Source organism: Zingiber officinale, chromosome 5B (assembly GCF_018446385.1).
Source record: "Zingiber officinale cultivar Zhangliang chromosome 5B, Zo_v1.1, whole genome shotgun sequence".
Taxonomy (NCBI): Eukaryota; Viridiplantae; Streptophyta; class Magnoliopsida; order Zingiberales; family Zingiberaceae; genus Zingiber; species Zingiber officinale.
In genome coordinates this window covers 62,086,096-62,110,969 of record NC_055995.1, presented here as the reverse complement: position 1 = coordinate 62,110,969, position 24,874 = coordinate 62,086,096, and the positions used below count along the sequence as shown (strand labels likewise).

The 24,874-nt window shown below is 33.5% G+C and overlaps 1 protein-coding gene across 2 annotated transcripts; it reads left to right on the top strand.

The window, feature by feature from the left end:
- Positions 1-458: 458 nt before the first annotated feature.
- On the top strand, positions 459-15,626 carry LOC121984445 (PHD finger protein EHD3-like). 2 transcript variants are annotated; one of them, XM_042537377.1, is made up of 6 exons: positions 459-850; positions 2,432-2,911; positions 12,020-12,253; positions 12,330-12,641; positions 13,615-13,686; positions 14,082-15,626. In XM_042537377.1, exons 1-6 carry the CDS (start codon positions 716-718, stop codon positions 15,033-15,035), a joined length of 2,187 nt encoding a protein of 728 aa, XP_042393311.1. In that variant the 5' UTR covers positions 459-715; the 3' UTR covers positions 15,036-15,626. The 2 variants fall into 2 exon arrangements, with proteins under 2 accessions (XP_042393311.1, XP_042393310.1); XM_042537376.1 differs by having other exon boundaries at positions 14,055-15,626.
- The last annotated feature ends 9,248 nt before the right edge of the window (positions 15,627-24,874 follow it).

Genomic DNA, 24,874 nt, shown 5'->3' with positions numbered 1-24,874 from the left:
AATTTATATTGATTACATATCTTCGATCAAAAGCGAGAGATAAAATTCCTAAATATAATTCCCTTTTTATCATCATATTAGTGTCACATAATATATAGATTATAAAAAATTTATTGGAGAAAACGAATCAACCTAATTGAATAGATCAACGATCGAAATTATACATTTATTCTTAAATATTAAATTAATGAGACGGCGGATGGATGGCCTAAAGTGCAAGTATTATTTTAATAAATCTTTTATACATAAATTGTATATAAATTTAATAAAAATAATTTCCCATATTTTTTTTATTTCCCACTTTTTTTAAAAATTTTTTTTATAACAGACCAAATTTCCTCAGCAGTTAATTTGATTATTTTACGGTTAATGGGAGGAGTTTGTGGTGGGGCCGGCAACCCGTTCTCCCATAGAGTATAGATTAACTCCCGCATATATCCACCCCCTTCCCCATTGTCCCAAATTCAAATCCCCGCAACCCCAAAAATCTAGGGTTCTTAATCTTCCTCTTCCACCACCATTTCCACCCCTCTTCCTACCTAACCTACCCACCCAAGTTGCAATCTTTCTCATCCTGGCCGCCTATTCGATCCTTTCGCTTGGTTTCTCTTACCTTCAGATTCGCTTTGGTTGCTTGTCGCGGCATCTTTGGATCTGGCTTCCGGCACGATGGTCTTCGGCTGGACCTTAGTTCGGTAAGGAGTTTTAACTTCGTATGGAGATGGAACCCGGGAAGTGTAATGGGTCTGTGAAGCTGGAAGAATCGCCTAGCGATGTGCTGATCACTTACAAGAGGAAGAGGCGGAGGCGGAGGCGGATGCGTGGCGGGTCTAGTGCGGATGCTTCTAAGGTGGTAACTTCGGTCTTTTTTTTTTCTTTTCTTGAGCTCATTGATGAAATGTTTTTTACCTACTTGTCTTGATGACTATTAATTCCTGGAGTATTATGGCAGCTCTAAAGATCTCTTGGGTCTCGTGGTGTCTGTGTGTCCTTTGTCTTTATCACTTCGCCTTATGTATTTTTTGGTAGAATGCCGTTGTTTTTAATGTACTTTGGTATCTTCATCTGGCCTTCTTTCATAGAAAAGTATACTGGAGAGGTGGGTTTATTATTCGTGAAGAGATAAAACTTGTTGCAAGAATTGGGAGATTAGTAGTTGCAGAGTCAGGGCCGTTATCATAGAAGATGATATTGTTGGATATATTATTACTTTTAAGTTTTCCTAGGTTGACTGAATTGTTATAGTACTATCCTGTTAGAATGTCCATTTTCAATTTCCATAAGTGCTTGTCATTGCGATGTAGAGTTTTCATGCTCCCTCAATTTGGTGACTGCACATGACAAAATTCATTAATGCCTGGATCTCTGAGGCCCCTCCTAACTAAAGTATTCATCTATCTTATTTAGTTGCACATGTTGCATGATTGTGATTTCACTAATTAGTAAATGGATATATTAATGCAGCTAAGAATTCTCATAGTGTTTAAGGCCTTAGGTAATTATGTGTATAGTTTGTTTTGGAATGTAATTTGTGATTAAGTTATTGTAAGCTTTCGATGGGACAAAACTAGGTAGCAGAGTTCATAAACTGAGAATGAATTATACGCAAACTAAAAGTAAGATTAGCATAAGTTTTGAGTTTCACGTAAAAGACTGAGTGCATATTGGCTATTTAATAAATGACATGTACGATGGAAATCATCAAGCAAGTGCTAAATACCCTTAGTTGAATCCTCTTCTAGGATCATAGTTGCTTGGTGTTTTGCAAAATCCAATGTTTACATGCTGCTTTATTATGCCAATTTCTTGAAGGGGCTCTCAGGTATATGTTAGGCACTCAAGTATGTTACACTTTGTGTGCATGTAATTGGGTAACATTCTTCAGTTGTTTATTAGAAAAGTTAGGACCTAAATGATTCGTAAGTTAGTTTACAATTGGATTGGTGTTTTGCATTCTGAAGTTTCTGATCTAAATATCATTATATTATGTAAACTTTATCATTTTTTGGAAATCTAGTTATGCTTTTATAACTCGTATAATGATGCCTGGGAACATGTGATTATGTAAACTGTTGCTAATCCTAGTATTATTGATTCATATATATAGTATTGTTCTCATACCTGTTTGATTGACAACTGATTCAGTGTTGGTATGGACTAAGGTGTTAAAGCTATGGTTTGGATTATGTTTAGATAATGCTTCTCTTTACTTTGGATACTTTATTTTCTCTAAACTCTTAGTTTCTCAGTAAAATGTTCATTTTAGTTGAGATTTCTAATTTATATTTTGCCTTTTGGTTTCAGTAGAAGCATTTCATGGTATAACATGCTGTATAATGAATTTATGTATATGATAAAATAATATGTATGCTTTGATTTAATTTCTTATTTTTATATTAAAGACCAATTGATTCTGTATGTTGATATGTAGGTTTTGGAAATGCCTTCTGGTAGAACTAGGGATATTGGGTGGGACCATGGTGAGATAGTTGATGGAAATAGGTTTCACTGGATGTGCAACTGGTGTGGCTTAATCAGATATGGTGGTGGGGTGTCTAGGCTTAAGAATCATCTTGCTGGTACTTCTCATGTTAGGAAGTGCCCAAACGTTCCTGCTGACATTTCAAAATCCATAATGAATCATCTGATTGAGAAGAGTAAACGTAGGAAGAAGAGGTCAACACCAAACTGTAGATTTGTTGGAAGCGAGCTGAGTGATTCTCATAATGTTGATGCAGTTTGCGTGGATTCCACAAAAAGATTTATGGACATGCGGGAGGAAAGTGTTGGTATGTTCAACAAGGAAGCAAATGATCAATGTAAAATCACTGATATTGGTACCAAATCATCAAAGAGTGCTAATCAGCATTCAGGAGTTGCTTCCCAGTTGCCTGAGACTGAGATGACTAAGGTAATGCTTTCAACATGAATTTAGTATCTTTCTCTCTTTCCTCTATTCAAATTCGCTGTCTCATGCCTATTTAGTTTTAAATCTCTACATCTGTTTTTCTTGGGTGATGATTTCCACAAATTTTGTCCTGTAGGAAGCAAATTTTATAGAAAACATGACTGTGCAAGGTTATTATATGTTATTTCTGATCTTTAGCAATTTTTTTCCTATGATTGCAGTGTACTTCATTTGACAGGCGAACAAGTAACAACAAAATTTTTTTAATTGGAATATTACACTGGAGGGTTTGGTGGGGGGTATTTCTAGCTTTAAGATGGTTTAATATTTCTTCCTCACAAACAAAAAGGCGAAAGTGGAGAAAAGGAGGTTAGGGAGGTAACCTAGAAGAATATTGATACACAGTATAGGGATGGTAGAATGAATAGTGGTAAAAAACAAAGGTGGGGATGGTTGGCTGGGCGGTCAGCAACCTGTCCTGCTTCTTTTGACCAGGGTATAAACACTGGATATTGTGGCCTACATGCACACCCCCAACTTTGGCTAGGCTATCTATAAACAGTGTGTATTGCCTAGTATGGTGGTAAATACTATTTTAGCTGTATGTGTTTTATATTGATTGATGTTTCGCATGTTGCAATAGTCAATTACTATACTAGCTGTATAGGCTAGTATATTATATGCTTATTTCAGATTTTAATAATTCTTATAAATCTATCTCGACCCTCCCTCTAAGCTTGTGCTCCCTACAAAAGAGAGAATGTGCGAGGGAGAGAGAGTAGAGAAATGAATTTATAGGGAAAGAATAAAGACGTTTATTTCTCATTTATATTTCCTTGTAAGGAAAGAAAAGGGAATTTTCCCACTTCACTCTTGGAGGTAAAGAAAGACAAAAGGCAAACTTAAGTTTTCTAAATCAAATTTTTAACAATATAAAATTTAAGATCAGTTAAAAAAATAAGTTATTTTCCTTTAAATCTTAGTTAAATCATTTTGGTTAAAATTGGAAAAAATATCTCCTTAGTAGTTTCTTTCCCTTCTCTCTCCTAAAGAAGCGAAGGGAATGTTTGTGCCACCCACACTTTCCCCATCCATTTCTTTCTGCTTTTGTTGTAAGAAATATAGCCTAAATTCTTTTAATTATCTTTAATTTTTTTTTCTTTCCATTATCTTTAAATTGTCTTATATGTTGCATTGTTACTAGATTTCAACCATGCCACTTGCTGACCTTGCATGGCAACACGCTACTTAACTAGAGAAAAAACCAAGTGTAACAGATATGTATCGCATTATATGATTGACATTTCATCTCATAGCTATTATGTTGAGGCTATCAAATACAACAACAATCAAGCCGTATCCCACTAGGTGGGGTCGGCTATATGGATCCTTTTATGCCATTGAGCTTTATCTCATACTATATTATTATCTATATTTAAATAAATTTTTTCTTGTTTTATTGTTGCTAATCGAGTCTTTTTTGGTCTTCCTCTTCTTCACTTGATATGTGTGCTTGTTATAGTTTCACATCGCCTAACTGGAACATTTATTAGACTTCTAAGTACATACTTATACCATCTTAAATGTGTCTCACAGAGTTTTCCCTCGATAGATGCAACTTCGACTTTCTCTTTAATGCTCTCATTTTTTATTTTTTCCATTCTCATATGTCCATACATTCATCTTAACATCCCCATCTTTGTAACTCTCATCTTTTGTTCATGTGCTTGACTCATAGTCCAACATTCGGCTCTATTCCTTTAAGTTTTAGAAGTACTTTATGGTTACATAAAATATCTGATGTTCTCTATTTCAACCATTTTGCTTGTATTTTAGGTAAGACATCTCTCTCAATCTCTCCATCGTTTTGTAAAAATGATCCTAAATATTTAATACTCTCGGTTTTGGGCAACTCGTCATTTCCTATCTTAATAATTATCTCATTATGTTTAATATTGCTAAACTAAATTTTATATATTTTGTCTTTATTCTACTAAGCCGAAAATCATTCTCTTTTAGTGTTTCCCGCTAAGATTCTAGTTTAACATTTACTTTTTCACGTGTCTCATCTACCAAAATAATATTATCTACAAATAATATGTACTACAATACTGTCTTTTGAATGTGTGCAGTGATTTCATTCATAATTAGTGTAAAAGATAGGGACTTAGAGCTGATCCTTGATGTAATCCTATCTTTGTTGAAGTTTTCAAATGCTTAAAAATTTTCTTAGAAGTTTGTCAATCATACAAAAAAAAAGTAATCAACTATCATGAGCTACCAAAGGATTCAAAGTTGTTCCATACTAGTGCTTGATTAATTAACTGATAGCCATTAGATTGGCTTTATTTATATGGAGTTCATTCTCACGAGGCCTATAGTATCTTCTATTTTTCTATGATATCATGATCTTGCATGATCATGAAGAAGACATCTATTGTAGAACATTTTATATTACCTACCATTAGTAGAGGAGCATTGATCATAGATCTAGTTGTCACACAACAATGGAAAATCAAAGGTCAATTGTGATTTGTATATGTTAGATGAGATTGACAAAAAAATTTATATTAGTTTCCATTCACAAAAGATTGAACATGTTCTATAAGTTAATCAACATAGTCAACATATCTTTCTTTTATCACAATAAAAATTATATTTGCAAATAATGTATTTATCTAATATATATATATATATATATATATGTGGTTTACTAATTTTATCTATAGTTGTGAAAAGCCGCACCCGACTGTGCATAGGCTCAAGGTGCACCATTTGCTCCTTACAGTGAACCCTAAACCCAGGTACAATACTTGAATGAAGCGCGTTTAAACACGTGCCTTTTGAGAGATTAAGACGCGTTTAAGGTGCGATTTTTCTCGTTTTATTGAAGTTTTTTAAACAAATTTAAAGCCCAACCCATATGTTTAATTACCCTTTAAATTAATTAGGTTGCATTAATGTGCATAGAAATGCCTAGGGAAGCAAAGTATTGAATGATTTATGAAGTTATTCAACCTGATGATTAAAATGCAAGAAATGATTGATCAAAGTAGGGTACGTACTCTAGTCTCCCTATATAAAAACAAAGGAGATATAATATTAAGCTAATGAGTAATACTATGAAAAAAGAGTAATAGAAAAAAGCCTAAGGACGGAAATTGTGGTGATCGAAAATTAATTTAGATTAATGTTGGGAAGGTCGACAATAAAAATTATATATTTTCTTACACAACTATTAAATATCAGGAATAGAAGTAAGACTTGCATACAATGTTTAAAATCTCGACCCGTGTCGAGGTTTCGGTCCTATACCGGAATGATACAGTTTCGATATCGTATCGTGCCGTGTCGATACAGTTTCAGTATTTTTTATTTAAATTTGAAACAATTTTCTAATAATAATAATTCAACTATCTCAATTTAGAATGATTAGAGGTGCATAAGATTATAAGTGTTTGATTAAGAATCATAAATTTGATAGACTTTTATCAAAATTTCTTAATAAATGACATATAATATTTCCTTGGCAGAATAGTAGAACATTCTAAGATAAAAATATATGCTTCATATGGAAACAAGAATTCTAAAAGTAAAAAAAAACTAAATATCTTAATATTCATAGATCTAAATTTTAAAATGATTCTATATTTTTTTATAATAAGTATATAAATTAATTAAAAAATGCTACATTATGTATAATAATTATATAAATGAATTAATTATATAAATTAATTATTATTTTAAATAATAAAAAAAATCAGAATATGAATTAAATAGTAAAACAGAAAAAATATAAAATAATTAAAAATATCAAAATATTATTGATTGATTAGAATTTAAATTTTTTAGAATTTTAAAATAAAATTGAAATCAGTAAAATTATATTTTAGAATATTAATAAATAATTTTTTTAATTTTTTTTAATTTTTTTAATTTTAAATATATTTATATTTTATTAGGATAATTTAATTAGGCTTTATAAAAGCCTCTTCGAAATATCACATTTAAATTAGGAAATATTGGAATTAATTAAATTAAAATATTTAATTTTTAACAGTAATGCTCACGATCTTCACGGCACGCTTGTTCGGCGACACTGGAGAGTCTCGGGATTCCTCCGGTGCCACCGGAGAAGTCGCAAGACTCCTGCGCCTTCGGAGGCGTACCGCGACTCTTCTGGTGGCGTCTGTGAGGCTCCTGGACTGATTGCGTTGGAGGCGTCTCGCGACTCCTCCAGCGGCACTAGTCGCGATGGAATTGTGACACTCCTTTTGTTGCACAACGACGAGCGCGCATGATTCCTTTTGTCGCGCGAACGATCCCTCCTTTCGCGTGCATGTGATGACGCGACGAAATCGTTGCTAGTCTGGTGCCGATTTTGGTGCACAGGCGAAACAGTAAGTTTCATTCGTTTCGCTCGGCATGGAACGAAATTTTGAACCGTGCTTACATATGATATTTATTGATCTAGAAAAAGTTTATGATGAGGAATTAGAAAAAAAGGGTGTTAATGTAGCGTATATTCAAATAATTAAAAATATGTATGAGGATGTTATGTAAGAGTAAAGACTTCATGCTGATCGATCGAAGTGTTTCCTGTATAGATAAGGTTATATTAAGGATTAACTCTCAGTCCCTATCTTTTTACATGAATCATGGTTGAACTCACTAGACATGATATGTTATTATGATGCATATTGTTTGTAGATGATATTGTTTTAATAGATGAGACACGTAAAAGAGTAAATGCTAAACTCGAATCGTGCCAGGAAATACTAGAATTAAAAGTTTTAGGTTTAGTAGAGTAAAACTAGAATATATAGAATTTGAGTTTAATTATAATAGAGGCAATAAAATAATATTAAGATAAGAGATGATAGTTATTTGTATAACTCTAAGTAATTAGGATTATTTTTATAAAAGGATAGAGCGGTTGAAAGATGTCTTATATATAATACAAGTAAGGTGGTTGAAATGGTGAAGTGTCACGTGTTCTATGTGATTGTAAATTACCTCTAAAATTTAAAAGGAAATTTTATGAAACGATGGTTAGATCAATTCTCGTATCATGTCAGGCGAAATGGTCGAAATATATCATTTCAATAAATCACTGAAACTCGATATCACTAGGTACGAAAATTCAAAATCTCAAGTTGTGTCATAGTTTCACTAAAAAGATACTATTCCAGTATCATGCCGACGTTGTGATGAATTGTGTCAGTGATATGTTGAAAGGAGGAGATGAAACAAAGAAAGGAACATTGCTCGGTGATATTGTGATATTGATTTTCAAAAATTTACTGAAATGATATGTTCTGATCGTTTTACATGACATGATATAAGATTTAAAATCATGCTCGACTTAGACAATATCTCCTTCCTATGTTTCATCTTCTTCCTTTTTCAGCACTAATCCATTATCGACACGAGTTCCAATCAAAGATCGAAGCTTTGACATTACTTAAGATTTTGAAACCTTGAAACCTGATATTTATATGACGTAGAATGTTGGGCTATGACTAGAGCACACAAGTAGAAGATGAGAGTCACAGAGATTAAGATGTTAAGTGGATGTGTAAGTATATGAGGATGAATAAGATAAGAAATGAAAATGTTAGAGAGAAAGTTGGTTGTATCTATTGAAAGAAAATTCTAGGAGGCATATTTAAGATGACATGAATATGTACTTAGACGATTAATAAATATTCTAGTTAGACAATGCGAAATTATGATAAATACGTACATTGAATGAGGAAAAGAAAAATTGGTTAATAATGATAAAATAAGATAAAATTTATTATTGAAATATAGATAATGATATAGCTAAATGATGTCAAAGGATCCATATAGTCGATCTCATTTAATGAGATAAGGTTTGGTTGTTTTCGTAACCATGCGCAATCAACTTTGATATTGGAGCAAAAGGTGATATCGCTCACCCCAAGTAGCCTCGGTCTCATTGCAAGATACAGGTAGGTAAATCACGGGTTGTCATACTAGTTTTAACATGTTTTACCATATATCATTTTCCACTAGTCATCAATTTAATTACTGGACACATCCAAGATGACCATGGTACATTTTGTTTGCATATGGTATTTGTTTTAGTTGATGAGACATGTGAAGAAATAAATGCTAAGCTCGAATTTTAACAAAAAATATTAGAAGTAAAATATTTTAGGCTTAGTAGAGTAAAAATAGAATAAATAAAATTTAAGTTTAGTAGATGTAGTAAGACAATTATTAAAATATGAGATCACGAGTTACTAGTAATTAAGAACTTTAAGCATTTAAATTCATTTTTGTAAAAAGATGGAGATACAAGTAGGATGCTTGAATTGGAGGAGAACATTAAATATCAATTGTAAGATATTTCTAAAGTTTAAAGGGAAGTTTTACAAAACGATGAGTAGACTTGCTATGTTAAATAGAACTGAAAATCGAGCACACGAGTAGTAGATGAGTCGTAGAGATGAGAATGTTTAGATGGATGCGCGGACATACGAGACTAGTTTGGGAAGCTAGTTTGATAATATAATCGTAAAAAGTAAAATAGTTTTTCAATGACTAAATCTGTGTTTTGTGAATTATTGTTTGATGTCATATTGATGCATTAATTTTGTTTGTCAATGGACTTCCTTTGTTGTTTTTTGTAAATAATTAAGAATCTTGTAACATATGGACAATTTTTGTTGTTTGATGTTTTAGTTTCCACATATATTTCCAGTCTTTTAAACAGTTTTAGTATTCTTGCAAATAGTTTACCAATTCAATGTCACCCATTGTAGTAACCGGCAGCGATATAAATTTTCAAGTGACATTTAAAAAGTTGATCCAAGAAATGAAAGATGTCACTCAAAAATGTAGTCATATGATATGTATTGATCGCACAATTTTTATGAGTGAAATATAGCTTGTATTGATTGATAAGTTTGGCAAACATGGTTTGAGTGACGAAATCTTTTGATGCTCGATTTCATCATACTCACATTGATCACTCTTAACTACTTAAGTTGGTTGGGCATCCTAATCTCTTGATGGATCCACTTCAGTGAGCATTTTTAACAATTTTCTATTGTGATATAATTTTCATGCTTAATATACATTTCTTAGTTTCAAATTCAGGCCACTTGGTTCTGCATGAATCATAGAATTTTGATGATTGATCCTAAAAGCCTTGTCCTTCTGTTTATATATCATTCTTTTTATTTTTGATTCTTCTGTGATATCATATTTATCATTTACCATTTTCCTTCTGTCTGTCTTTTCTAGTGTCAAGATTGCTACTCTCCTTGTTATCTCTAGAACAAATTACTACTAAATGAATGGTCATAGCCAGCACCACTCTCATTTGTTAAATGTGCATCTTCAATTCTTTGTGACATATGATGTTAACTGGTGGCAGGCTTGTTTGGATTCCCCTCAATTCTGCGCCTCCTCATGCCTTCTTCCACTTCTCTACTTTGTTTCTTTCCAATTTCTTCATTTCTTATCTCCTTTTCCATACACATGGTCTGGTCAGGATCACTTAGGGAATTGTTGAAATGATTGGTTCTTAATTTTTAGCAAGATAATTTCCTCATATTTTTTCACTTAGAGAACTGTTCAAATGATTGGTTCTTAGTTTTTAGCTAGATAATTTCCTCGTATTTTGTTTGATCCCACTAGTCTCTGGTTTGATTAATTTATGAAACTATTAACTAGGTATGTTTCTGAGCAAGGACAAAAACTAAAAAGTTATTTAAGGTGATCCAATCATGTTTGAGGTGGTCTCCTAGATGATGGTAAATTGTGGCCAGCTAAATAAGTTTAATGTGATGAATTATATATAAGATGTAAAGATACTCCATTTGAATAATCAAAGATAGGATTCCTGGCCTACCAGTGCACTGCTCAGTTCAGGGGAAATGGTGCAAATAGCCAGCTCAGTTTCTTAGAACCTAGCATCTTATGGCTCCTTGTCATCTCTGTCAGAGCCTGATCGACAATGCAAATGAGCAATGCCTCTTTTAGGAGAGAATCATGGGAGACAGGTTATATGTTCATATACTTGAATTTTGATCCTGACATTTCCAATGCCTGCTGGACTTTTCTTGATGTTCTATTTGCTGCGTATATATTTTCTGGAGCTAAATTTTTATTGAGTTTTGGTCGTGGCAATCATTTCAATTGCTTGTTGAACTATTCTCGACGATCTTTTGTGAGATTTGTATTGTCATCCCGCCATCAGGCTGAAAACTGAAATTTGTATGATTGTGGTAAGGCCTGTCATACTTTATAAATCCAACTGTTGGACAATTATCAAACAAGACAAGACGTTATTCTAACACAGATGAAAAGTACTAAGATGAATCAATGATGTAATTAGAAAAGAGAAAATTAAGAGAAGTATTGGAGATAACTAGGTGTAGCTCCAATCTATAATAATGTGAGAGAAAATATGATAAAATTTATGGAAGCTAAGTCTAGAGTTTGAAGCACCTTTTCTAGTGCACTTCCTCTTCTCCCCATGTTTTTATTTTAGGACTTGCATAACTCTTTGTGAGAGCTTTTAAGGAAAAAATGGTTTCTACCTCTTCTGTCTGTCCAAACAATGACACAATTAGGCTGCGTTTGGTATGCGCGTTTTTCATTTTCATTTTCTGAAAAATGATTGTTTTCTAGAAAACAGAAAATGACTTTTTGTCATTTTCTGTTTTTCTAGAAAACGCTAGCTATTTTTTTAGAAAACAAGCACGAAAAACTCAAACCAAACACCATTTTTCAGAAAATGCGCGTTTTCCAGAAAATGAAAATGGAAAACACGCGTACCAAACGCACCCTTAGTTTTTAAGATACTGTTTACTATCTTATTGAGGCTCCATTAAAATGGAGGTATAATACTCGAATGCAAGTTACTGTGCTAGTTCATCATTTTCATGTGCTTGGCTTGCATTTGTGCTTATCCTGATATTCTTTCTACAAATACTATGTCTCTATGTTACTAACTGTATATTCATTTAATATTACAATATATTTTGTATCATCATAACAAACATTTATAGATAATTGATGGTATGCAGATTCCAATGTGGTCTTTGGACATTAACTTACCTTGTTCTTTTGCAGATGCAAATAATTGACCCTGCTGAGACTGTTACATATACTGATTCTCAGTCAGACAGACATGGCAGAATATGTCGTCGATGGAAAAGTGCAATAGAATGTCAGCTTGAGCTATCCTATTTGACCACAGGTCAAGGTGTCTGGAATGTCCTCCATGATGCATTATCCTTGGGTCATTCTCAACTACCACAGAAATTGATGACAAATGATGTTATCATGGACAGCAAACAACTAAAGGTACTTCGTTGATGTGTATTCTTCATTCCTTGTGCGTGTACCCTAATCTCTAATTTGGATATTTCATGGACTTCAGGACATTCAGTTAGGGAATTCAAAAGTAAAGCTTCAATGTCATAAGATTGATTCTTTGAAATCAGCTGAAGAACAAATAGTTATGGAATCAACAGCTAACCATCACAAAGAAGTTACCAACACTAGAAAGTGTGAAAAGGCTTTTCTTGAGATTTTGATTTCAGCAAAGTTTGCCCTACTGTGTGATTTTCTTTTGGGGATATTTGATGGGAACATGACCAAAACCTTTTTAGACTTTAGCCTGATTGATTCAAAATTTAAAAGTGGTGATTATGAACAGGTACCAGAGTTGTTTAACCAGGATGTTGAGCAGGTAATTATGGACTGTACACATTTTTGTTTGTGGTTTCTCACTTGTTTAAGCTTCTTATTTTGGCTCCTGTCTGAATTGTCTTGCCATTTGTAATGTCCTGTATGCTTATAGAATTCTGATTAAGATTGATTTTTGTAAATTTTTTTTGAGGCATTATTTTGATTTGTTCAATAAGTATGAATATTTGCATCAAAATAGTGAGATAGGTTACACCTGTCAAACCTCTAGTGACTTCTGAAAGGTTGCTTGGTTCTTTCTTCATTAATTACTAGAGTTTTATCATTGCTGCATCAGCTTCTCGTTTTGTTTGGTGCCAATGGATAGGTTGCTGGTTTATACTCATGTCTAACATGACTTGTTATGTGCTGTCATAGATACATTATCATTAACTCTAACTGTCAACTGTCCAGCAATGTTGCTTGTTTTTGTTGGATTAGTTTGTCTGATCTCATGATTCCAATGTCAACTGAACTTCTTCCCATGAGTATACTTTATCTACCTGGTTCACATTGTAATATATTTTGACAAAAAACCTATCTGGTCATTGCTTTACTTGTTCCAAACATCAATTATTTAGCTTTATGGATATGAGGTTTCCTTTAGTTGCTCTGGTGTCACCGTAAACTTGCATACACTTTATAGTATTTTCTTACTTATCTGAATCTACATCTCCCATCATATAATTAGGTTATTACTTTAAATATTCATGCAATTCATATGCTGTAGATCCTGCATGTTTTTGCCTGTGTTCTAGATAGTGTGCTTTTTTAAGATGAGAAGTAATTTAACCTTGTTAATTTTTCCTTCCCATGAATTTTGGTATGTGGATGCTTACAAAATGTTTTTATTTATTTAATTTTATGCCAAGGTCTTGTAGGCTAATACTGCGAAGCAATTCCGACCTTTGTCTGTGAAAATAAATTTTATGTGGATCTGCTGATATACTGAATATGCAATGTTCCTCATTCCTCAGATGTGGAACAAACTGCAAAAATTTGGTGAAGAAATGACTACTTTAGCTTCAAACTTGTCTTGTCATAGAGAGGTAAACATTCAATTTTGTTTGATTTTTATTTCTCAAACTATTGGATTGTTAGATGGACAGTGTTGTCACTTTCTTGAATCCAAATATGCTGCCAGATTCATAATCTAGTAATGCAATTTTAGTTAATATACACCTCTGAGTTATCCTGATAGGGAAGTTGTATTACATGCTTACCTCCATGTGTTTTTTAAATTTTGTTCCTTGCAACCAAATTTACTGAACATAAAATTAGTAATCATTTGTGGAGAACTAGTTAAATGTAGTTTTTGCGTTTAAACCAGAGGTAAGTTTGTTATATAACGTTTGGTTAACTTGGTGTAATCATTTATGTATGTATAATTTGCATTCTGAAATTGTTGTTTCTGCAGTTTTTCAGCTTCATGGTTCTTTTGCAGGAGACTTGTCAACTAAGTGTTTTAGGGAAGAATTCAGTTGTAACACATGCTGTCAAACAGTTAACTGCTGGACCAGATTGTTCCACAAAACCTGATCATATGGAGTCGTCTAATCGAAATTGTACTTCTACTTGTAAGAAGTGTGAAGCTGAAGCAAATGGGGATAACAGCCTCCCATGTGATGGTTGCAACGCAATGTACCATTTTTCCTGTATTGACTACTCTATCAAAGACATTCCCACCCGAAGCTGGTTCTGTGCTGCCTGTCGATTGCACCATAAAAATTCTGCTGATCCAGTCTACACAGGTAATAAGAAACGAAGCTTTCACCGGAACTGTGTGGTATGTGATAGGCTTGAATTTCCTGAGATAGCGGAAGACCTTGATGAGAATGGAAGCCCGACCAAGACAGTTACCTATTCCGGAGATACCTCAGTCTCTAGTATGGAGTCTGCAGATCCAGATGAACCATCCAAACATATTGTGGTACGCTTGTGCAAAATATGTGGCGCATGTGAGGACGAAGACCGGAGGTTCTTAGTTTGTGGTCATATTCACTGCCCTTATAAATTCTTTCACATAAGATGCTTAAGGACTAGTCAGATTGCTAGTGCTCAGCAAGAGAACCGATCATGTTGGTATTGCCCATCCTGTCTATGCAGAGCTTGCCTCTGTGACAGGGATGATGACAGGATTGTCTTGTGCGATGGCTGCGACGAGGCCTACCACACTTACTGCATGAAACCACCTCGTGCAATAATACCCACGGGGAAATGGTATTGTGTCCCGTGCAATGTTGCAAGAGCAAGGGATGGAATGAGAAGATACGAGGAATGGATATTGCAGCAACACAATGGAGGTGAGCAGTCTATAGAGGCCATTCGGTCAATGGATTTACTACTTAGTGCTGCTGAAAAATTGAGCTCGGAAGAGAAATTGTCTTCTCAGAGGTAATTTTGGCTATAGTAAGAATTGCATGGGGTATCAACCTTACAAATCGGGTATGAATGGCCCTGCACATCTTAACACTGGCATAAAAGTAGCTAAGATCAGCTTCGTAATCATTTGAAGGTTACAAACACTTGCGCATAAGTGGCTCAGCAAGATCACTTGCCTAATCTTTTTGAAGATTACATTTTTTGGCGGGGTGAACATAAGAAGCTTCTCATGTCATCCCACTGCATAAAAAAAATGTAGTTAATGAATCTGAGATTGAAAATGTTGATTTCCATGTATTCTTTTCACCAATTCCTGTAGGAATCAATCAGAAGTTCTCATTATGACTTGCTATACTCAAAAGGGACATCATCTTTTTCAAGGCAATTCACGGAAAATTCTGAGAAGAGTAGCATAAATTCTACATGACGCTTTTTGTTGTTTTCTAGCATGTCTGATTTGCAGGTTTCAACTAAATATTTTGATACCCATGCTTGTAAAATTTCTGCCTATTTACGGCCTTGTATTGTGTTATACTTTTGTTAGTTGAACTTGTAAAGTTAACTATGTAGTTGATGAAACAGAAATTGATTGCAAGTTATCCAATCAGAGTAAAGAAAGCTTTCATTCCATCGGTGCGATTAAGAAATACGTCGTCGCACATGGTGATGATTTTTGTTTTTTTTTTGTTTGGGCAAGTTATGTGGACGGGCTTGGCTCAACTAATCCTAGATGCGGATGGTCTTGCGTTGCCTACTGTGAGATTTTAGAGTATAATTTATGCACACTTAACCTTTAGTATATTAGTTCCATTTGGAAAGTTAATTTAACTTTTTATTGTTAGTGTTTTACCATTCATTTTATTTTAATAACGCAGTGTAAGACTTGATGTAGATCGATTCAAAAAGCAGAGAATCCATCAACTCTCAGGGTATCTTTCATCCTATCCAAACATTAAAGATTCTGCAGCATGCAATATAGAAAATTAAAGAGTATATAGGCTTTGAGTGCGCATGGATTCTTATGCCTTCCTTTGTCGCAATAGGAATTCGGATCGTTTTCTCTATTGTTCAATAATGCCTTGTTGCTTAGCCTCCCAGCCTCCGAGAATACGGTGTAGTAGTTAGGACATTTTCAATAGTTAAAATTCTACAATAATTTTTTTTTTCTTTTTATGAATTCAATATGTTTAGTAGTTAGGACGTTTCCAATAGTTAAAATTCTATCATTTTTTTTTTTATGAATTTAATATGTTACATCATGCCACATCAACATTCTAAAAATCTATTGAAACATCTCCAATAATTAGAGTGATTTTTGTTTGATCTAATTAATAACATGTAATTGCATGGCTACATATATATATATTACATCAATTTCAGGAAAAAAATAGTTTTGAAATTTCATTACTACTCTTGAAATATAAAATTCAAACCTTGGACCCACAATAATTAAATTTTTTTTGTTCTACTTTTTTTTATTTTACAAACCTCTTTCAAAATTTTGCATTGAAGATACCCTTAAACTCTTCAAATGATTAACTAAATATCTACTATTTAAATTTCAACTGCGATGTACTGTATAAATTTAAGAATGTTGGTTTCTTGGATGGATTTTTATGAGCACTTTATAATTTATACTAATGATCGATAGAAAATTTTTATACGATTAGATCAATCATTTCCAAAATTCATTGATTCAAACCATTAAAAATCTAAATTACTAACAAAAAAAAATAATGCCTCGTTACTTGCCGCTCGACGTGATGTAGCAGCAAGTCATTTTGGAGAATTTACAGGGTATGACATTTCAAAATTGAACAGGGCCAGAGATAGATTTTATAATAAATTTTCGATTGTGAAGGACGGCTATTGGGTAAATTATCATGAGCGTGTCCGAATTTACTCAATGGACGAATTAAGTGCCGAGACACGGATAGATTTTATAGTGGATTTTCAACTTCGCAATCGGATGAATTGTACAAATATTTTTGAATTTATTGGATGAGTAAATTAGGAGAAATGATTTGTTTGTGAATTGATTGGATTGTAAAATCTGAATAACTTAATTAAATTTCCCCCAAAAAAATATTGCCTGGTCGATGCGACAATGATGATGCTCATCTGTCTGTTCTCTTGATCAACGGATTGACACGAGTACACAAATTGCTGGCTGTCTCGGGCCATGTGTTGCATGGCATGTGATTTAGCAGGACAGAATTCCATAATAATATCTCAAATTTCCATAATAATATTCAAAGATTACACTTATCTGTAATTGATACCTTAACTTTTTTTTCTTTTCAATTTCAAGTTATGAAACAATATTATGTTTTGTATTTGATAAAATTCCTTTTCTATAAGGCTAAGATTTTCAATTAGGAATAGTACTTGGTTTTTAAATATTTTAATATAAAATATAGCGTTACAATTTTGGAAAATATTTAGAATTATTTTTCAAATGAAGGAAATTGATAATGATGTCTTATGGACGCTTAGATAAAAGTAAAATAACAAATGAAAACTTTGAAAACAAATTAAATCATTTAGGTCATTGTTTTTATTAATTAGTTCCATTTTATTTTTATGGGTTCATGTTTGATTATAAGACTAGTGAGTAACACTTGGATATACTAAGCAAATATAGATATCTTGTAAATATGGATACCTTTAGCCCCACGGACACGGTGCAATAGTAAGATATTTCATGGAATATCATAGTTCAAAACTCCTGAGGTAAGGGCAAATTTTACAGTGGATTTTTGATTGTGGAGTTCCAGTTGCTAGGGAGAATTACCACGAGTGCTTATGGATTTATCGGATGGTCTAGGATTAATTAGGTCTGTAAGGATCTAGATATCTGAATTAAAATAAAAATATACGATATCTTTAGAGAAATATACGATATCTTTAGAGCCTATCGATAAATTTAATTTTGTCATAAAATAGGTATAAATTGTTGAATATGTGTGAATGGAAAAGAGGTGGAAAAAGATAGAAGCTCTATTATGAATGGAATTTTAGTCTTGCATTGGGAGCTTCAAGGCATGTTGGTTAGTTTATATTGATTCACATACATTGAGAATGTGAACAAATACATGGGGAGAGACTCTCTCTCATGTGTGGGTGTGTAGGCGGGGTGCAAATCCATGGTCTGGATTGTATTGAACTATGTTTACTCGTGTGCGGGCATGACATGCGCGCGCCGAATGCTGGACTAGTTGGGGGAAAATTTGCTCAAGTGGGATAACCAACCTTTTGCTGCTGTGTAACTGATGTATTAAATTCGAGATTAATGCAGAATTGACCATTAACGCTACCGTTGATCTGCCCGTGATAGCAATCGGGTGCCACCAGTGCTTGGTGGGATTCACTGTCAACGGTTGTATCCTAGGAAACAGACGACCCTAGTAAGTCTCGAAGCACAACTGGAAGTGGGGTGAATCTGTTTCAAGGAAACTACGACTCTTGCAAGCCTCGGTCAGCTCGCCCGGTCGGCCCCTCCACTCGAATGACCTCTCCACTCGCCCGGTCGATCTCTTCGTCTGCCCGATCGACTTCTCTGATCGCTCGGCCGACCTGCCTCTCGCCAAGCCTGTCGGCCTTTCTGCCCGCTCGACCGTATTGCTCGGTCGACCTTACTGCCCGCCTGACCATACTGCTCGGTCGGTTTCTCTGGTTGGATAGTTGCTCTATCCATATTGCTCGGTCGACCTTACTGCCTGCCTGACCATACTGCTCGGTCGGTCTCTCCGGTTGGATAACTGCTCTGTCCAATCGGACTCTATGCTCTCGACTGCTCGGCTCGGCAACACAGACCTGCTGCTCAGAAGATCGGCCCGCTCGACGACTGAGTCCGATCTGCCGCTTTTCGGCATGTAGCAGAAACCAACTCCTACTGGCAGTCTGACATTATCCACTCAGGTCATCTCTATTATAAGTTGAATTTAAATTCTGTGTAATTTTAAATTTAGCTAAGTCCCTAAAAATCTCCGGTAACAGATTATTTTTCCAGCAATCTTGAAACAAATTCGCTTCTATTAAGATGTCCACATAACGGAATGTTGAGGTGCAACAGACTCAACACATGCAGGCCCCACCGCCCCAATTGGAACTGTGTCAATCAACCACGGGGAAAAGCCAGAGAAGTTCAGTGGACTGAACTTCAAGAAGTGGCAGCAAAAGATGCTCTTCTACCTGATCACGCTCAATCTGGCTCAGTTCTTGACCGAGGACACTCCCAAGCGTGTTGAGGATGCTGATGCGCAGACCATCAGTGCAGTAGAGGCATGGACTCATTCTGAGTTCCTTTGCCGAAACTATATCCTCAACTGCCTTACCGACTAGCTGTACGCTGTGTATAGCATGAAGAGAACGACTAAGGAGCTGTGGGAGTCCCTGGACAAGAAGTACAAGATGGAGGATGCAGGGGCCAAGAAGTATTGGTGTGGTTAGCACTAATGATCTAACTCAGGTTTTGATGAATGACAAATCAGGTTAAGTTAGGTTTGTCGTTATCTAACACTTTGATCGAGTGTACAGGCTAAGTCCAGACAGGTCGACGGGCTAACCGGATGTCTGGCACGAAGTCCAAGCGGGTCGACGGGCTGACCGGACGCTTGGCACGAAGTCCAGCTAGGTAACGGGCTGACTGGATAGCTGGCGAGAAGTCTAGGCGGGTCGACGGGCTGACCGGACGCTTGGCACGAAGTCCAGCTAGGTCGACGGGCTGATCGGATAGCTGGCGAGAAGTCCAGACGGGTCGAAGGGCTGACCGGACGTTTGGCAGGAGAGTAAAGGTAAGTCACTGGAAGGGAGTGACTGTGAGGACGCGTTCCCGGGAAGGGAACATTAGACGTCGATCCGGCTTAGATCCATTTCAGATATCTATGTCGAGATCGTGATTAGATTCCGGTCTCGGAAAGACGGAATCTAAGTCATACTCTTTTTGTCAAACTATAAACTGAACTAACACTCTGTTTTGCAGGTTATAAATTATATTTGCCTCAGACTAACCTTGTCTTGAAGGAGAAGAAGTTTTCTGGAGAAAGGTGGTCCGGGCGCCCGGAGGTAAATTTCATCCTGATCGCGGCGTCGCCACGTGGAGCTCGCTGGTTGGACCTGCCACGTCTCACTAGGGCGCCCAGAAGGGATCCGGGGCACCCCTAGCCTTATATAAAAGAAGGGGCAGGGGTGAAGCTTCTACAACAACTGACAAGAAGATCTTCTACTGCTTGCTCTGCTGCTCTGCGCTCCTGCAACGCTAACGAAGCTCCGACAATGCACTTTTTCCTTTTCGATTTATTCCTTTGTTGGTATTGCTTTTATTTTCATTAATTTTCTGTACTTAGTTTGTAATAATTTTCGAACTGCTAGTGATTGCCCACCGAAATCACTCAATGAGTGCGGGCCTTAGAGTAGGAGTCGACACAGGCTCCGAACCAAGTAAAATTGGTCTGTATTAGCATTGCTTACTTTTTCTGCTGCGCTTAACTCTTATCGAAGAATTTTTCGTAATCGATATTCACCCCCCCTCTATCGAAACATCACGATCCAACAAGTAGTATTAGAGCAGGTACCGCTCTGATTTGGTGCAACCACCAATCAGGCAAGGGGGTGATTTGCTTTAATTTTTTTTTTATTTCCGGATATCAGTTTTTCGTAAAATTCCAAACTGGTACAATTACCTTTTTGGAAATCTCCTTCCGTCGTAATTACATCTAAATTGGTGCAACATCAATTTGGTTGTTTTTTAATTCTTCCTGCACTACTAATCCAAGACCAAGTCTTGGAACCTTTCCATTTGTTTTTTTGTGCAGATTAAAAATGTCGCAGATCGAGGGCTTCAGCACAGTGCGACCTCCCCTTTTCAACGGGGATGATTCCCGTACTGGAAGAAGCGGATGGAAGTATATCTCAAGACAGATTTCGACCAGTGGCTGAGCGTCACAAGAGCCTACAAATTACCAGTAGACAGCTCCGGGAATCTGCTGGATCCTGAAGAATGGACAACAAACTTAAAAAAGAAGGCATCAACAGAGAACAACGCAATTATCACATTACAGTGCGGATTAACAAGAGAAGAACTAAAACGGGTCAAACGGGTCGGACCACATAAAAATGCTAAAGAGCTGTGGGACAAACTGACCGAGCTGCACGAAGGAACGAGCGACGCTAAGGTAACGAAACGAGACTTGCTTCTAAATAGAATATTTAACATAAAAATGTCGGAAGGAGAAACGGCCAGCCAACTTCACGCAAGAATCAAAGATATTCTCAATGGACTCCACGCAATAGGACACCAAATGGAGAACCGGGACTTAATAAGGTATGCCTTAAACGCTTTTCCACGCAACAACTTGTGGGCATCTATCGTAGATGCCTACAAGATCTCTAAAAATTTATCAAAATTAAAACTAGATGAGCTTTTCTGTGAATTAGAACTGCATGAGCAAACTAACGCCGGGGTCGAGAAAGGTGTAGCTTTATTTGCAGGTTCCTCAAAAGAAAAGAAGAACAAGCCTGAACCTGAAGAAGATTCTGACCAGAACTCTGAAGATGAAGAACACCTGGTGAACCTGGTAAGGAAGATGTTCACCAGGAGGAAAAGAAGCTTCAGCAAGAAGGACCTTCAAAAGATCAATTCTCCAACCGAATCGAGGAGTGTGACATGCTTCGGATGCAACAAGAAGGGCCACTACAAGAACGAGTGCCCTAGATTGAAGATCGACAAATCGAAGCCGACCAAAAAGAAGGCCCTCAAAGCGACGTGGGACGACTCCTCCTCAGAAGAATCAGAAGCAGAAGATCAGAAGCACCAGAGCCACCTCGCGCTGATGGCCCTCGAAGCAGAGTCGGAAGACGAATCGGAAGACGGGTCCGAACCTAAATCGAGCCACGAGTCCGTACTCGTTTCCGAAGGTTCCGAAGAGGTATTCCTAACCTTAAACCGAAAGTTTTTTAAAATTATTTCGTGCTTAAATAATAAGTTAGTTAAATTAGAAAATGAAAACAAATTGCTCCTCGAGGAAAATCAAATCCTCAAGGAACAAGTTGTAAATAATAAACCAACTCAAGATCTAACACTTGAGGAGGAGAATTCATCATTAAAATTAGAAATTAATAATTTAAAAAATATGTTAGAAAAATTTACTACTAGATCAAAAAATTTAGACTTAATTCTAAATAATCAAAAAACATGTTATAATTAAATCGGACTCGGATATAAGTCGAACTCAAATAAAACTTTTAAATAATTAATAACCCAATACAAACCAACAAATAAAGCCTGGGTTCCGAAAGCGTGTTTAACCACGCAAATAGGACCTAACCAATATTATATCCCTAAAGATAAAATATATTACGTAAAGTCAAATAAACCAAATAAAAAACCAGAATATAAACCTAAACAAAAAAACTTAAAATCTAAATATATTAGAACTCAACAAAGTTTAAACTATCACCAAGTAAAATATAATTATAAAAGAAATAGACATAAACCGAGAACTAAAAATTAAATTAATGGTCATTAATTCAGGGGGAGGCTCTAGAATAGCTGACACCTCCAAAACTAACCTACCCGGCAAGGTAACCCTAACCAACCTACCCGACTGGGTAATTAGGACTAGTTAAAAAGGGTTCAAGTTTAACTTGAAAAATGGTACTGGTGAAATTTTGGATGATAGTACGTTAGGGAAGCTTAGTTTATGCATGTCTAGGAAGATATGACTTCCACCTGGTGCATTTGGCTAAGTGGAACTGACCGAAGCTACCCTTTATGAATCCTAACCAGTTAGACAAAGGTTTTGTACTAAGTCCAGTGGATAGGACTATTTGGAAAACCTCGAAGGCATGGTTACTCTAATGATGTCCAAGTGACTCACCATAGCCCAGAAGTTTATCCAGAGAACGCCTATTTGTTGAACCCAAAGCTAAACCTAAATCTAACACAAGTTAAAAACAAACCGTAAAATTGAACCTAATTCATCTCACAAAATTATAGGATTCCCTGATTGAAAACATAGATCGGGTGAGATAACTAAGGACTTTAACATTTAAATTAAAATTAAACTAAAATTAAATTAAATTAAAATTTAAATTCAAATTTAATTAAAATTTAAATTTAAATTTAAATTTAATTAAAATTAAAATTAAATTGAAAATAAATTTTTTTAACATAAAAATTAAACTTAATTTTTTTTAAAAAATTTATTTTAAAATTAAAATAAATTATTTTTAACTTAAAAATTATTTTAAAAATTAAACTTACTTTTTTTAACTCAAAAATGATTTCAAAATTAAACTCATGTTTTTCAACTTAAAAATTATTAAGCGTAATTTTTTTAACTTAAAAATTTATTTTACACTTAAATTTGTTTTTACTTAAAAATTTAATTTAAGAAATAAACTCCAATTTTTTAAAAAATTATTAAACTTATTTTTTTTTAAAACTATTTTAAAAATTAAACTTAAATTTTTTTAACATAAAATTATTTTAAAAATTTAATTTAATTTTTTTTAACTTAAAAATCATTTTGAAAATTAAACTTAAAATTTTTTTAACTTAAAAATTATTTTAAAAATTAAACTTAAATTTTAACTTAATATTTTTTTTTAACATAATTTTTTTTCTACTTAAAAATTATTTTAAACTTAAAGTTTTTTACTGAAAAAATATTTTAAAAATTAAACCTAAATTTTAACTTAAAAATTATTTTAAACTTAAATTTTTTTTAGCTTAAAAGATTATTTTAAAAATTAAACTTAAAATTTGTAACTTAAAAATTTATTTTAAAAATAAACTTAAATTTTTTAAACTTAAAAATTATTTAACTTAATAAATTATTATAAAAATTATTTTAACTTAAAAATTATTTTAACTTTAAAAAAAATCATTTTTAAAATTCTTTTAAAAATTATTTAAAAACAATTTTAAAAAATTGTTTTAAAACTCTTTTAAAATTTGTTTTTAAACTCTTCTAAAAATCATTTAAAATTTCTTTTAAAAATCATTTTAAAAACTCTTTTAAAAATTATTTAAAAACTTTTAAAACTCATTTTAAAAATTCTTTTAAAAATTTATTTAAAAATTATTTAAAAACTCTTTTAAAAATATTTTTAAAATTCTTTTAAAAATCATTTAAAAATTATTTTAAAAATCATTTTAAAAACTCTTTCAAAAATTATTTTAAAAACTTTTAAAACTCATATTAAAAATTCTTTTAAAAATTTATTTAAAATTCTTTTGAAAATTATTTAAAAACTATTTTAAAAATTGTTTTAAAACTCTTTTAAAAATCATTTAAAAATTCTTTTAAAAATCATTTAAAAAAGTCTTTTAAAAATTATTTTTAAAACTTTAAAAACACATTTTAAAAATTCTTTTAAAAATTTATTTAAAATTCTTTTAAAAATTATTTTAAAACTCTTTTAAAATTATTTTAAAAACTTTTAAAACTCATTTTAAAAATTTATTTAAAATTCTTTTAAAAATTCTTTTAAAAATCATTTAACAACACTTTTAAAAATCATTTGAAAAATTCATTTAAAAATTCTTTTAAAAATTTTTAAAACTCATTTTAAAAATTCTTTTAAAAATTATTTAAAATTCTTTTAAAAAATTAATTAAAAACTCTTTTAAAATTTATTTCAAAAATCCTTTTAAAAATTAATTTAAAAATCCTTTTTAAAAACTATTTTTAAAATTATTTTAAAAATACTTTTCAAAATTATTTTAAAAATCCTTTTTAAAATTATTTTAAAAATCCTTTTTAAAATTATTTTAAAAATCCTTTTTAAAATTATTTTAAAAATCTTTTTTAAAAACTATTTTAAAAAATCCTTTAAAACTATTTTTAA

Excerpts from the sequence above, each read along its gene's own strand:
- LOC121984445 (XM_042537376.1), top strand. The coding sequence starts at position 716 with ATGGAGATGGAACCCGGGAAGTGTAATGGGTCTGTGAAGCTGGAAGAA. Across the intron at positions 2,912-12,019 it reads CTGAGACTGAGATGACTAAG|ATGCAAATAATTGACCCTGC; the intron begins GTAATGCTTTCA and ends GTTCTTTTGCAG. Across the intron at positions 12,254-12,329 it reads TGGACAGCAAACAACTAAAG|GACATTCAGTTAGGGAATTC; the intron begins GTACTTCGTTGA and ends CATGGACTTCAG.